The 15646-nt window shown below is 54.3% G+C and overlaps 1 gene segment (V, D, J or C); it reads right to left on the bottom strand.

Annotated features, from left to right (window-relative positions):
• Positions 1 to 8528: 8528 nt before the first annotated feature.
• On the bottom strand, positions 8529 to 9044 carry LOC123361471. The segment is given in 2 exon segments: positions 8529 to 8899; positions 8999 to 9044. Coding segments are annotated over 2 exon segments (417 nt in total).
• Positions 9045 to 15646: the final 6602 nt, after the last annotated feature.

Raw genomic sequence — 15646 nt, 5'->3', positions numbered from 1 at the left:
AGATGGCTGCCAAAAAGTTCCAGGCCAGGGTCATTGTACAAATTTTTAAAAGGGCTAAAGAGTTCATGAGGAAAAAAAATGATGCCTCCTCCTGGAGGCTCTCAGACTGGCATCTCTGACACTGGGAAAGTGAAATCAGACTCTGGCTTAGCAAACTCCCCAGAGGGCTCTCTAGACGGGCCCCGTTCTACCCCCAATGACCCTCATGGAGGCGCCTCAGAGTTTGACTCTCAAATAGCATCTGATGTAGAAGATGCCGCTAATGATCCTGTAGAGGAACCCCCAAGTACCCCTGTCACGGAGTGTGGGGGAGTCCGGCCCTGCACCCCTTTTCCTGAACTCACCACCCAGCTCCCAAAACCGAAGACTGATTCCACTCCACCCTTCCCTTTTGTCTAGCCCCAGCCAGAGGTGAGACCTCCCCTCCCCCAGGCCAGGCTCATGTTACAGCTGCAGACCTGGTTCTCACCTACCAGCCACACAGACAGTCCCTGCTCTCACCTATCAATCACACAGACAGCTCCTACTCCATCACACCCCCCGAAAATGGGGAGGTGTATATGGAGAGAGTGAGAAGTTGGCAATGTGAATTACCTAGATTTGGGGTGGGTGGCAAGCTTATGTTCCCGCTATGCCAAACCTGTGCGGAAGCCGAGCAGCAGGAGACATGCACCCATACTGACAGGTAACAATGGGGAAAAGAGGCCTCGTGGAGGGTACACTTTAACTTTTGCGATTCCAAAATAATTTGCCAGGGGTCCAAATTTGTCATAAACTATATCAGGGTGTCCGATAGGGTATTTTTTGGTTTTGTTTGCAAAAGGGTACAGGCTGGTAAAATCATAATAGTGGATTTCTTCAGTGAAGTTGGTACTGATGTGATTAGTGCTTTTTATGTAGCCTGTGGTAAAATGAGGCAAGTCTCTGGATGAGCTGATGTACCCCTGGAAGACTCTGCGTACCCCCAGGAGTACCTGTACCCCTGGTTGAGAGCCACTGCCCTCATCCATGGCAGGAATCCTGGTCCCTGTGTATCTTTGCACGGGGCAAGGGCAGGACTTCACTGCTTCCCTTCCTTTAAATCTATGCAGGGAGGTGGCTGTGAGGAGAGGAAGGAGGGTCCAGGGGACAGGGCACTAGAACGGGACTCAGGAGAACGTGCTGGGACCGGGATAGCTGTTCATCTTTCCATGTCTGCTGTGCCCTTATATTAACTTATTTCTGTTAGGTTTGTAATACATAATTCCTGTTGCATGTCGGATTATGCCGACCGACAATTTCACTGAATTTGTGTATCACAATAGAACTTTGGGGCAGTGTATTGTGGGACATTAGACGGACGTTGCTCTGGTAGGGCATGCGGCAGAGAGAAATTACCTAAAGTCTGTTTTGTTTAATACAAGATTGTATGTATTGTGTTCATATTCTATTCACTCTGGGTGAATCTATAAGTGTGTGTGTGTGTGTGTGTGTGTGTGTGTGAAAGACAGAGAAAGAAAGAGAGAGAGTTTTGTTTTTGGTATCTGTTGTTCATATTCGATTTACTGCATCAGTGTGTGTGTGTCTGTGTCTGTGTCTGTGTGCAGGGGTATCACTGTGTAAGACTTTGTGTTCATGTGAGTGTGTGTGTGTGTCACAGCCAGGATCCAATGCTCCATCTAAAACTGGTCTCATTGCACTGCACAGAATCCCCTGCCCCCTGTTTTTGGTAGTTAGATCATTAAAGAATGTTAAAAATCTGGTCCTAAGGAGGAATCAGACACATCACAGATCAGTGTGAGGTTCTCCCCATGAGAACATAAGAACAGCCACATCGGGTCAGAACAAGGGTCCATCAAGTCCAGTGTCCTGTCTGCGGACAGTGGCCAATGCCAATGCCAGGGGCTGGGCCGGTTTGTTTGCATGTTTGGCTGATCGCGGCTCCCACTGGCTGTGGTTCGCAGCTCCAGACCAATGGGGGCTGCGGGAAGCAGCGTGGGCTGAGGGATGTGCTGGCTGCTGCTTTCCGCAGCCCCCATTGGCCTGGAGCGGGGAACCGGCCAGTGGGAGCCATGATCCATGAACCTGTGGACACGCCAGGTAAAAATCTGGCCTACCCGCCCCGCCAGGGGGCTTAGCCTGGGGAGGCAAAGGTTGCGGGTCCCTGAAATAGAGGATCAGGGTATTCGTGTGTAAAGCTCTGTCACTGGTGAAAGGTCCTGCACACCGGCAGACGTAGTATACACCCGCAGCCCTGCCTATTGAGAAAGGGTGTGGGTGCTTAAAGTGACCAGGTTAGTTACACCCTGAGCCCGAGGAATTAGGTGTGGGTAGCCTCCCGCCCTATGAATTGGGTAAGGGAAGGTGCTTTTCGCCTGGAGGCCTGCCAGCTGGGAAAAGGGGGAATGCCCTAATGTGTGCAGGTAACACGTAGGTTCCTGTTTAAATACAAAACTCAGATTTTAGGAGCCTCAGTCTCTCCACAGACGCAGAACTGCCCGGTCAGTCCTGCCCACTGGGGAGTTTCCCTGCATGAAAACGAGAATGAAATCTCTGTTGCTTTTCCTTTCCCTGTTCTCCGCCCCCACCTGTGAGGTGTCATCTCTCAGGTGCAGCTGGTCCAGTCCAGCCCGGGCGTGGTGAAGCCCAGAGAGACCTTCACGCTGCCCTGCGCTGTCTCCAGGTTCTCTGTTAGCAGCAGTGGCTACAGCTGGGACTGGATCCAGCAGCCCCACAGGAAAGGGCTGGAGTGGATGGGATTTGTGTATCCTCATTCCAGGACCACAGGCTCTGTCCTTCTCTCTCCAAGGCCGAGTCACCATCTCTGCAGACACCTCCAAGAACCAGTTCTCCCAGCAACTCCACTTAGTGACAGCTACAGACACCAGCACCTATTACTGTGCCAGAAACACATACTGTGATACAGAGAAAAGCAGGGACTCCTACAAAAAGGGGAAGCTGTTTCCATGCAGACATGCAGTGCACTTCATGTCTCACAACTTCCATTATTTATTTAATCAAACACTCCCTCCAAAAAACATATTTCCAGCCTTAATCATAGAAATTGACAAAGTAAATAAAATATTACTACTCGTAATTTTGTGTAACTATATGAACATCAAAAAATGGTTTCAAACAAACATAAATGTTGGCTACCAAATTATTTTTAAGAACCCCAAATCTGCCAAACCTAATTATCTCCCAACTCGGCTTGGCTACAGGCCGGTATTTTCTCAGAGGATCCAGGATATTACTTCCAGCCCTCACACAAGTCACGGACAGCCCTTCCATCACTTGGGTGGAGCCGCTCTGGCTGAAAATCCAAGGGGAGGGTCTCCAAGGAACTTGTGGGACTGGAATTATCAGAGAACTCAAAGCACTAACAATCTGGGTGAGACATCCACAAAAACAAAGGCACCAGAAATCATATTTATCCTCCTGGCAGGGCTGGTGCAATCATTTTTCGCCTAGGGTGCTGGGATTTGGGGGGCACCATTTTCTTCAGCAGTGACCGCGGCAGCCGGATCTTCGGCCGCCCCGGTTGCCGCCGGCATTTAGGCAGAGGGAGTTGGAGCAGGGGAGCGCGGGGAGGGCCGCCTGCAGCAAGTAAGGGGGGGTGGCATGCAAGGGAACTCCCTGCCCCAGCTCACTCCTGTCCTGCCTCCTTCCTGAGCACGCCGTGGCTGCTTCACTTCTCCCGCCTCCCAGGCTTGCGGCACCAATCAGCTTAGGTGCCGCAAGCCTGGGAGGCGGGAGAAGTGAAGCAGCGATGGCGTGCTCGGGAAGGAGGCGGGGCAGAGGTGAGCTGAGGCGGGGGTGGTGCCTCAGGATGGAGGGTGGGAGCTGCCGCGGGGGGGGGGGGGGTGCCTAGGGCAGGAGCACGGGGGCACCAGGTGGAAGTTTCGCCTTGGGCACGAAACATTCTTGCACCGGCCCTGCCTCCTGGTGCAAAATCCCGCCTGCCTCGGAATTGCAACAACCCAGAGCGAGCTGTGCAGGGGCCGAATTGGTGATTCCTGGGTCCCAGGGGCCATTTATCCCTAATAAATAAACACTCAGGATGGAACATTCTTGGGGTTTCTCTTCCCTCTCCTGGCTACTTTAGATGAGAATTGAGAGGAGACCCAGACAGAGAGGGATGGAAATAATATATTGTAGGTGTTAAGTGAAAGAGATTATGGGTATGGTTTTGATTATGGTAAAGAATAATTTAGGATTAGGGTTAGAAAATAAGTATCGGGTTCTGGTTTGGGCGAGGGTTCAGCATTCAAATTAAAATTAGGATTGGGACTAGAGCTGGAGATAGAGGACAGAGTTAGGATTAGGGGTAGGGTCAGAAATAAATGTAGGGTTAGGTTGTGGTTATGGTTACGTTTAGGAGAAGGGTATAATGAACAAATAAAAGGATGGTTTGTGATCCTTTTGTAAAGTGAATCTTTATCTTGTTAGGAGGAAAGTCACCAGCTTATTAATGTTATTTAATTGCCTGACTCACATTGAAATCAATGGGAGGTAGGAGCTATTGATGAGTGATTTCTTGACAGACAGGAATCAAACTAAGTTTTCTTTAGCTGTCTTAAGATCTGTTTCTTTATCTGGTGATAGTGGGTGCCATTAGGACGGGGTCTCCTTCTTAATAGCCTGCTAGTACATTGTTTTAATGTAATTTAGATGGAATGTGAGGAGGTGACCGCCTGCTTCTCAGCTACTGGCTGCTGCTTGGCTGCCCTTTTAATCTGGCTGCAGACGAAGGCCGTAGGCTTTAGGCCTTACAATATGGCTGCAGACAAAGGCCTGATCCTTACAGGGATTTGCATGTGGGTTTCCAAGGGTGGGTATAAGAAATGACAGGGGTAGGCACTCCGTACATGGCAATGTCCCCTTGGGGACACAGATGTGTCCTTTACACCTCAGAGAGACTGTGTGCTCAGCTCAGCACCCATGTCTAGTTGGCAGTCGGTATCAAGCCAAGTGCCTCAGGGGTCAGTCCTGGTTCCGATTTTGTTCAGCATCTTCCTTAATGATCTGGATGATGGGATGGACTGCACACCCAGCAAGTTTGATTATGACACTAAGCTGGGGGGAGAGGTAGATACACTGGAGGGTAGGGATAGGATCCAGAGTGACCTAGACAAATTAGAGGATTGGGCCAAAAGAAATTGGATAAGGTTCAACAAGGACAAGTGCACAGTCCTGCACTTAGGACAGAAGAATCCCAGGCACTGCTACAGGCTGGGGACCAACTGGCTAAGCGGCAGTTCTACAGAAAAGGAGCTGGGGTTTACAGTGAATGAGAAGCTGGTTATGTGTCAACAGTGTGACCTTGTTGCCAAGAAGGCTAATGGCATAATGGGCTGCAGTAGTAGGAGCATTGCCAGCAGAACGAGGGATCTGGGGCAGAAATCTGTCTGTGGACTGGTCCTGCTTTGGGCAGGGGGTTGGACTAGATGACCTCCTGAGGTCTCTTCCACCTCTAATATTCCCTGATTCATGTCAGGCTGTGGAGCTGTGTGAGGGTAGGATGGTGGGACCAGAGGGCCTGGACTGAGATTCTGAAGAACCTGCTGGAACAGGGATTTGCATGTAGGTTTCACCCATTTGGGATAAACTGGCAGAGATACTTCTAGCTAGGCAGACCTCTCTCTTGGGATAGAGAGTCTTACATGGTCTTTATGTATTAAGTTGTGAGATGAAGTCAATGGTTGTCTGTGCATTGGAGCACTGGCTACCGCAAAATGAGCTGGCTAAATAATGGCCTAAAATACAAACAATGCACAGACAGTGTCAATAGAAATGAGACTCTCCCGGGACTGCGTGAACATGAGAACATACAGAAGTCCATACTGGGTCAGACCAAAGGTCCACCTGGCTCAGGATCCTGTCTTCCAACAGTGGAGAATGCCAGGTGCCCCAGAGGGAATGAACAGAACAGGGAATCACCCAGTGATCCATCCCCTGTTGCCCATTCCCAGCTTCTGGCAAACAGAGACGGGGCCACCATCCCTGCCCATCCTGGCTAATAGCCATTCATGGTCCTATCCTCCATGAACTTCTCCAGTACTGTTCTGAACCCTGTTCTAGTCTTGGCCTTCACAACATGCTCTGGCGAAGAGTTCCACAGGTTACCTGGTGGGGAAAGAGCTGCAACTTCAAGGTAAGTGTCACGGAGTGTGGGGGAGTCCAGTTCGGCACCCCTCTTCCTGGGACTCACAGTGACTCTCAGCCAGCCAGTAAAACAGAAGGTTTATTGGACAACAGGAACGCAGGCTACAGCAGAGCTTGTAGGCACCACCAGGACCCCTCAATCAAGTCCTTCTGGGGGTTCAGGGAGTTTAGATCCCAGCTTGGGATTCCCTGCATTGCACCCCCCAGCCCAAACTGAAACCAAAAATCCCTGCAGCCCCTCTCTTCACCCTTCCTTCTCCTCCTCCCTTTGTCCAGTCTCCCAGGCAAGTGTGAATTCTCCCAACCCCCCTCCTGGCTCAGGTTACAGCGCAGGTAGATTTCTTCCCATCTCCAATGTAACCTCCCTGCAACATTCCCAGGTCAAATCCTCCCTGCTCCGTCACAGTAAGAAAGGGATTTTAGACACGTCTGACAAACAGCCTTAACTAAAGGGAAGGCAGCTGGGCATCAGGAGAAGATACAGCTTTGATCTTTCTCAGAATGAGGGCTCTGTGTGTGTGTCTGTGTGTTCGGCACTTTCCTGCTATGGGGCGGAACGAGTCCTTCTCCATGTCTCTCTTTACAGGGAACAAGGTTGAATAAACCCATTTTATTCCTTTTGCCTCCTGTAAATATCCCCGGTGCCTTGGCCAGTACAGGGGAAATTCCTGTCCAAGGGCCCTGAATGGGTTTGTGGAAATTACTTCCCTTTTCTGTAGGAACGCTCTGCTCCGTGTCACTGTGTGCCTGCCTGGCGCAGTAATAGGTGCCGGTGTCTGCAGCTGTCAGCGAGTGGCGCTGCAGGGAGACCTGGTTCTTGGCGGTGTCTGCAGCGACGGTGACTCGGCCCTGGAGAGACGGGGCGCAGTGTGCGCTGCTGCTGCTGCTATACGGATACACGCGTCCCCTCCACTCCAGCCCTTTGGGGGGGGGGGGGGGCTGCCGGACCCAGTCCCAGCTGTAAGTCCCATCAGTGATGGATTCCCCGAAACAGCGCAGGTCAGCGTGAGGGTCTCCCCGGACTGGACCAGCTGCACCTGACACAGGACACCTGGGAAAAGAAAAATAGAGCAAGGAGAGAATTGCCAACCCAATAGTGTGTGTGCGTGCGTGAGTGCGTGCGTGCGTGTGTGTGTGTGAGTCCGTGTGTCCCTAATTTCCCCGCTGCCCCAGAGACGCTCGCTCCTGGGGGAGGAGAGCAGGGAAAGGAAAAGCAGCAGAGATTTCATTCTCCTTTTCATGCAGTGAGGGAACCTCCCCAGCGGGCAGGACCGGGCAGTTCTGTGTCTGGGGAGGGACTGAGGCTCCTAGAACCAGGGGTTTGTATCTAACAGGACCCCCCACCCCCCGGGCAGGGATTTGCATGCGGGTCTCACCCAGCTGCGGGGATAAACTACCCGGGGGAGGGACCGCTACGCAGGGGCGCTGGCCGGTGGATGGGAGAGTCAGACACTGCCCCTCCGCCATGTCTGAGGTGAAAGCCCCTTGAAATCAATGCGTGTCTCTCCCTGCTCCAGAACGTGCCGGCCGCCTGCCATCGGCACAGACCACGCGCCGGAGAGGTCCCGAGCCGGGGGGCTCTCCCGGGAGGGTCAGATGAGGAAGGAGCCGCTGCTGCAGGGGGAGGGAGGCTGGTTTCCCCGCAGAGACCGACAAACAGCTGTATGGCCGGGGAGGGAAGCAGCTTCCGGGCTGTGTCACAGCAAGGGCGGTGCTGGCGGGACACGGAGCAGCGGCTGCAGCCCAGGCTGGGGAGGAAACCGGCACCTCCTTGTCCGGCGCTTTTCCTACCGAGCAGCCGCACGCGTGTGTCGGGCGGGGGGGGGTCGGACTGCTGCCCCCTACCGGAGAGACTGGGATTTGCTCGCTCTCTCTCTCTCTCTGTATGGGTGTGTCGGACTGCTGCCCCCAACCGGAGAGACTGGGATTTGCTCGCTCTCTCTGTATGGGCGTGTCAGACTGCTGCCCCCTACTGGGGAAAATCAAACTTCTTCTCCCTCCCTCCCTCTCTCTCTGTGAGTGTGGTGCCGCCCGTCACTCTCTGCTGAGGGCAAAGACCGCGACCTTCCCGCTGAACACCTAACACGCACTGCGACACAGACACGCGGCGCGATTATTTTGTAGCTCTTAATTCCGGGATGCTTTCCCTGCCCGCTCCCATGGCCATTCGGAAGGAAGGAAACACCTGAGTTTTATCAGTGGGTTTCCCAGGATTTCTGTGGCAGCTCAAAGGCGAGGCGTGTCCGGAGAAACTGGGTAAATTCTGCAGAGTATAAAAAAAATCCCAACGATTTGGCTGTATGTTTTTCCTAGTGAGTTCGCCCTGTGTGTCTCTTTCTCTGCAGGGCTCCACTGTCCCTGTAACTCCGGCCTCATTAGGCTATTTAGAAACCGCTTCCCCTTTTTGTGCCAGTCCCTGCTCTGCTCTGAGTCACTGTGTCTCTGGCGCAGTAATAGGTGCCGGTGTCTGCAGCTGTCAGCGAGCGGAGCTGCAGGGAGACCTGGTTCTTGGCGGTGTCTGCAGAGATGGTGATTCGGCCCTGGAGAGACGGGGCGTAGCCTGTCTCCCCGCTACTATACGGGTACACGTACCCCATCCACTCCAGCCCTTTTCCGGGGAGCTGACGGATCCAGTGCCAGAAGTAATACCGAGTAGTGATGGAGAACCCGGTGACAGCGCACGTCAGTGCGAGGGTCTCTCCGGGCTTCGCCGTTCCCGGTCCTGACTGGACCAGCTGCACCTGGGAGAGGACACCTGGGGAGAGGGAAATAAAGCAAGAAAGGCATTAGCCACAGAGACACGCCACGGACCTGTCCCCAATTCCCCCCCACTGCCCCATAGGCTGACACTCACTGATGGGGGCAGAGAACAGGGAAAGGAAAAGCCACAGATATTTCATTCTCATATAGGGAGAAAACTTCCTCAGCAGGAAGGCGCGGCCCCTTCTGTGCCTGGGGAGGGATGGATGCTCCAGACCCAGGGGTTGGTATTTAAACAGGATCCCCCCAGGGCAGGGATTTGCATGCAGGTTTCACCTAGTGGGGATGCAGATGAAAGGGGCTGGCAGAAGGGTCTCTGGTTGGATGGAGATGCCCCGCTGGGCCGTGCCTGCATTTTACACGGAGAGAGGGAGCCTCTAGATGTCAGATCTTCACCACTCTCTGCGTGTTCACCCAGGAAATGACAGTGAGACAGGGCCGAGCTCCAAGGGTCTCACCCACAGACCATCGCTGCCTTTACTGCCATGGGGTTCGGAGCTGGCCCCAAATGCTTCCCTCGTGTAGTGAAATGCTGCATGGGAGTGACAAGGACCCAGGGTATAAAACAGGGTGGGAGCCCATCTCCCCCTTCCCCCGGCTCGCCGGGTATTTCACCTCCCAGCACGAAAGGAGACACTGAACTGACCAGGGATCCACGTGTCTTTGTCCGCGGCCCGTGACAGGAACTACAGAGGAGGGCACCCGGCTGCCCCCTAGTGGGATATTGTAGAATATACTGGTCAGAGGGGAAGTTTCCTCCTACCCCCTGAGTTACTGGTAGGTTCCTACTCTGAGGAAGCCTTTGAACCTATTGACTCATGGAGAGTGTCATAAAATGTCCCGAGTTCACCCCAACCTCATCGACCTGGAGAGAATTCCTAGTGGGGTGTCCTTGTGGGTACCAGATTGGAATCTAACAGGACCCCCCCGGGGCAGGGATTTGCATGCGGGTCTCACCCAGCCGGGATAAACTACCCGGGGGAGGGACCGCTACGCAGGGGGGCTGTCCGGTGGATGGGAGAGTTAGACACTGCCCCCCCCTCCATGTCTGAGGTGAAAGCCCCTTGAAATTAATGCGTGTCTCTCCCTGCTCCAAAACGTGCCGGCCGCCTGCCATCGGCACAGACCACGCGCCGGAGAGGTCCCGAGGCGGGGGGCTCTCCCGGGAGGGTCAGATGAGGAAGGAGCCGCTGCTGCAGGGGGAGGGAGGCTGGTTTCCCCGCAGAGACCGACAAACAGCTGTATGGCCGGGGAGGGAAGCAGCTTCCGGGCTGTGTCACAGCAAGGGCGGTGCTGGTGGGACACGGGGCAGCGGCTGCAGCCCAGGCTGGGGAGGAAACCGGCACCTCCTTCTCCGGCGCTTTTCCTACAGAGCAGCCGCGCCCGTGTGTGTGGGGGGGGGGGGCGGTGTCGGACTGCTGCTCCCTACCAGAGAGAATGGGATTTGCTCTCTCTCTCTGTATGGGCGTGTCGGACTGCTGCCCCCTACCGGAGAGAATGGGATTTGCTCGCTCTCTCTGTATGGGTGTGTGGGACTGCTGCCCCCTACCGGAGAGAATGGGATTTGCTCGCTCTCTCTGTATGGATGTGTGGGACTGCTGCCCCCTACCAGAGAGAATGGGATTTGCTCGCTCTCTCTCTGTCTGTATGGGCGTGTGGGACTGCTGCCCCCTACCGGAGAGAATGGGATTTGCTCTCTCTCTGTATGGGCGTGTGGGACTGCTGCCCCCTACCGGAGAGACTGGGATTTGCTCTCTCTCTCTCTCTCTGTATGGGCGTGTCGGACTGCTGCCCCCAACCGGAGAGACTGGGATTTGCTCGCTCTCTCTGTATGGGTGTGTGGGACTGCTGCCCCCTACTGGAGAGAATCAGACTTCTTCTCCCTCCCTCCCTCTCTCTGTGAGTGTGGTGCCACCCGTCACTCTCTGCCAAGGGCAAAGACCGCGACCTTCCCGCTTCACACCTAACACGCACTGCGACACAGACACGCGGCGCGATTATTTTGTAGCTCTTAATTCCAGGATGCTTTCCCTGCCCGCTCCCATGGCCATTCGGAAGGAAGGAAACACCTGAGTTTTATCAGTGGGTTTCCCAGGATTTCTGTGGCAGCTCAAAGGCGAGGCGTGTCCGGAGAAACTGGGTAAATTCTGCAGCGTATAAAAAAAGATCCCAACGATTTGGCTGTATGTCGTGTGTGTCTCTTTCTCTGCAGGGCTCCACTGTCCCTGTAACTCCGGCCTCATTAGGCTATTTAGAAACCGCTTCCCCTTTTTGTGCCAGTCCCGCTTTGCTCTGAGTCACTGTGTCTCTGGCGCAGTAATAGGTGCCGGTGTCTGCAGCTGTCAGCAAGCGGAGCTGCAGGGAGAACTGGTTCTTGGCGGTGTCTGCAGAGATGGTGATTCGGCCCTGGAGAGACGGGGCGTAGCCTGTCTCCCCGCTACTATACGGGTACACATACCCCATCCACTCCAGCCCTTTCCCGGGGGGCTGCCAGATCCAGTTCCAGCTGTAATACCGAGTAGTGATGGAGAACCCGGAGACAGCGCACGTCAGTGCGAGGGTCTCTCCAGGGTTCGCCATTCCCGGTCCTGACTGGACCAGCTGCACCTGGGAGAGGACACTTGGGGAGAGAGAAACAAAGCAAGAAAGGCATTAGCCACAGAGACACGCCACGGACCTGTCCCCAATTCCCCCGCACTGCCCCATAGGCTGACACTCACTGATGGGGGCAGAGAACAGGAAAAGGAAAAGCAGCAGAAATGTCATTCTCGTTTTCATGCAAGGAGGGAAACTCCCCAGCAGGCAGGACTGGGCAGTTCTGTGTCTAGGGAGAGACTGAGGCTGCTGTAATCAGGGGTTTGTATTTAACCAGCAATCCTGTGGGGAGGGATTTGCATGCGGGTTGCACCCAGAGGGTATAAGGCGACAGGGAGCCGTGTAGGTAGGGGGTATTGGCTGGTGGAGTGGACAGAAACAGATCTCCATCAGGTCTGGGCTGGGATGCGGAGGTCACTGGACCTTATGACGCACTTTCCACTCAGTGTAATGTGTCTTAGGAAAGAGGTTAACTGGCTCGGTGAATCACATCCTCTAACAGGGGCTGCTAAGAAATGCAGTGGGCATCTCCGAGAAGCATAAACAGTCCACAGAAGCAGTCAATAGAAATGAGCTGTCAGGGAGGATGAGCAAAGGGGAAGGTGATTCCTCTGTGTAATATGGGTTAGTTAATAACTGACATTGCAGATATATCCAACGGGGAAAGTGGTGCAGGTGTGCAGAGATAAAGGGTTAAAATCCATGTGCAGTTTAGGTAATAACTTGGTATATGGATTGTGCCAGCTCTTTTCCAGGGCCAAAGTCCAGCGTTTGGTCAAGAGACCAGCGGCCTAGCGAATAGTGATTAGCCAAGAGAAAGCAGACTAACCAAAAGATCACCTTGCCTTTGCTAAGATAAGGCTGGTCAGCAAAACTGCCAGATGTTGGAGCAATAACTGAACAATTGTGTCTTATTCAGAGTTGCAAATCGAAGAAAGAAGCCCTGTTTCTGTTGTTTCAGAGCAGCAGCCGTGTTAGTCTGTATCTGCAAAAAGAACAGGAGCACTTGTGGCACCTTAGAGACACCCTGTCTCCTGGCAACTAATGACCTGCGCCCCTCCTCTACAAAGGTGCCAGCTGAAGGTGTTAGAGAACAAAGAGGTCAGGTGACCCCCTGGCCCGGGAAAGGGAGAAAGGGCAGAGGAGGAGGGGCTGGAGAGTTTAATTTTGATGCTGGCTGGGGACGAGGAGTGAAGTGCAGACGTGGGGGTCTGGCTCACTGCCCCCCAGAATGGACCTGGCCGAGGGGTCCCGTTCTCTGTACCTACAAGCTCTGTTTTAGACCGTGTTCCTGTCATCTAATAAACCTCTGTGTTACTCACAGAGAGGAGACTTCACCAGGGTCCTGACTGGCTTTGTAGGGAGCAGTTCCAGAGCATCTCCTGGGGACTCTGTGACAACCTGGACACTGGGCTAGATGGACCTTTGGTCTGACCTACTCTGGCTGTTCTTATGTAATAGTGTGTGGGGTGGGGACACTGCTCCTGGCAGGGTGGGATGAGACCCCCGGTGACGTTTGGGGCCCCCGGGGGGGAAGGAAAAGGACAGGGAGTTCCTGGTGGGAGTTGGAGGCAGGCAGGGAAACGTTCAGCAGAGAAGCAGCAGTTTGGGTGATGGGGAGAGATTGAGGCACCAGAATCTGTGGCTTTCCGCTGGGCTTCCTTGTGCTGTGCTGAGAGTGGGAGGGGGTCTGGGCTATGGGGAGACGCTGCAGGGTCTGGGCTTTGTCAGAACAGGGGCTGCGCTGGCTGGGACAGGGGGGAGAGTCTGTACTAAGCCCTGGATAGAAATGCAGCAGCTGATGGTCAGGTACTTTCCATATGGAAAAGGGGTGTGTGTGTGTGTGTGTTGGGGCTCAGGTTTGTGCTGGGAAAAGACCTTTGTGCACACAAACATGCAGAGACCCTCACAGGCAAACAGCTGGACACCTCCACCGGTCCCTGTCTGCGCCCAACTCTGTACATCCCTGAATCAGTCCCTGCCTGTTCCTAGAGCCACTGAAATACAAACAACTCACTGTATTTTGGCAGGTTTCAGAGTAGCAGCCGTGTTAGTCTGTATCAGCAAAAAGAACAGGAGAACTTGTGGCACCTTAGAGAGGAACAAATTTATGTGAGCATGTGACGAAGTGGGGGGGTTTCTTATTTTTTCTATGTTTTCCAGTGGGTTGCATGCAGAGGGAGGGAGGGAGACTCAGTGTCTCCGGGTGTTACTGGTTTAACGAGGTGAGGGGAGAGGGAGTTTGTTGTTACAGAGGACCGGAGAGGGAACTCGGGACCCCGGCCAATGGCCTGGAGGATGGAGACCCCAGCGACTGGTGACCTGGTGCCCTGGAGACGCAGCCGGTTCTGGCCAGTGGGAGGACAATGGGCTGCGAAGAGAGGACCCCGGTGACCTGACCAGCCGGTTCCAGCCAGAGGGGGGCTGAGAGGAGAGGAGACCCAGGCCATCCTGTTTAGGACCCTGTTTACCTGCAGAGAAGACAATGGACAGAGGGGCTTGGGGCCGGGGATATGGGATGCCCAGCAGGGACGCAGGGAGGCTCAGGGCTGGAGAGGGGGAGCAGGCAGAGCCCCCCTGGATGCAGGGAGACTGGGATATGCTGTGCTGAGGGAGGTCAGGGCTGAGGCCCTGAGAGTTTCCAGTGCTGTGTTCAACTCTCAATAAACCCTCCTGTTTTATGCTGGCTGAGAGTCACTCCGGGCTAGAGAACAGGGGGCATCAACCCCTTCGTGGGTAAGGAGGCCCGGGGGGCCCAGAGCGCGTGGACTCCCTGAGGGGGCCCACGGTGAGAGACAGACATGTTAAGGCTCAGAGAGGTGCGGCTCCAGGAGGTGGAGGGGCCTGACCCCGAGAGAGAGAGGACCCCCGAGAAGGGCTGTCTCACTGAAAGGGGCACCCCCCACGGACCGCCCGGGGCCAAGAGTGGGCACAATCTGTGAGTCTGTGACAGAGCATAAGCTTTCGTGGGCTACAGCTCACTTCATCAGCTGCATGCAGAAAGCTTTTGCTCAAATAAATTCATGAGTTTTTTTGTATTTTGGCAGTAGCTGGACATGATTCCTGGGGCAGCTGAGCTGACAGGTCAATTGGGCGCTGAGCGACTGGGTAGCTCTGGGGGCAGTTTTGATAATATCTCTGGGGATGTTTGTCCTGTTCTAGCCCCTGTGTGTTTCTGGGCAGGGTGGGGGCTCATATTCCCCCCTGTCACTCTGGCCTCACTTTCCTCTTTATCAGCCGCTTCCCATTTTTGTCCCAGCCCCGCTCTGCTCCGTGTCACTGTGTCTCTCCTGGCGCAGTAATAGGTGGCGGTGCCCGCAGCTGTCCGTGAGCGCAGGTGCATGGAGACCGCGTTTTTAGTCGTGTCTCTGGAGAAGCTCAGGTGGCTCTGGAGAGACGGGGTGTAGCTGTGCTCCTAGCAGAGTTTATATACCCAAGCCACTCCAGGCCTTCACCGGACCCAATGCCAAGTATAACCGCTGGTAGTGATGGAGACCCCGCAGACAGCGCAGCTCAGGGTGAGGGTCTCCCTGGGCTTCACCGCTCCCGGGCCGGGACTGGACCAGCTGCACCGGGCAAAGGACACCTGGGGAAAGGAAAACAGAGCGTTAAGGCCCCAATTCTGCTTCAAGGCATCGATCCCGTCTCCCAAATCTCCCCTGGACACTCACACGGGGCAGCAGCCAGAGACAGCATGAGGAGGAGTAAAGATTTCATGTTGGTCTCCAAGTGAAATGCAAACCAGTGAAGATGCGGGTCAGGCCGTGAGCAGGCGGGTCTTGGTGAGAACCCAGGAGCTGCTCTTTAAACGGGGAACGGGGGCCTGAGATTGGCATAAAACGCCTCAACCTCCCCTGTATATTCAGTAAGTATTTGAGGAGAACTGCAATGTTAGAGAGAAACATGAACTGCTCAGAGACCATTAATGCAGAGAAGCAGCAAAATTAATCAAACATATGACTGGTTCTGACTTATTTACTTGGTCTTAAAAGAGAACAACAAGGACCTGAGTCTCCTCCCTGTCAATAACCCCCTGCTCAGCCAACCAGGGTAGAGACTGAGGACGGGAGGCTGAGGGTTCTCACCAGAGAGCCCAAAGGATGGCCCAGGTCACCGGTGGGGATCACTGCCCAAGCACTATTTCAGC

Source organism: Mauremys mutica, unplaced genomic scaffold, assembly GCF_020497125.1.
Source record: "Mauremys mutica isolate MM-2020 ecotype Southern unplaced genomic scaffold, ASM2049712v1 Super-Scaffold_2380, whole genome shotgun sequence".
Taxonomy (NCBI): Eukaryota; Metazoa; Chordata; order Testudines; family Geoemydidae; genus Mauremys; species Mauremys mutica.
Note: the sequence above shows the minus strand (reverse complement) of the source record. Positions and strands in the feature narration are given on the sequence as shown.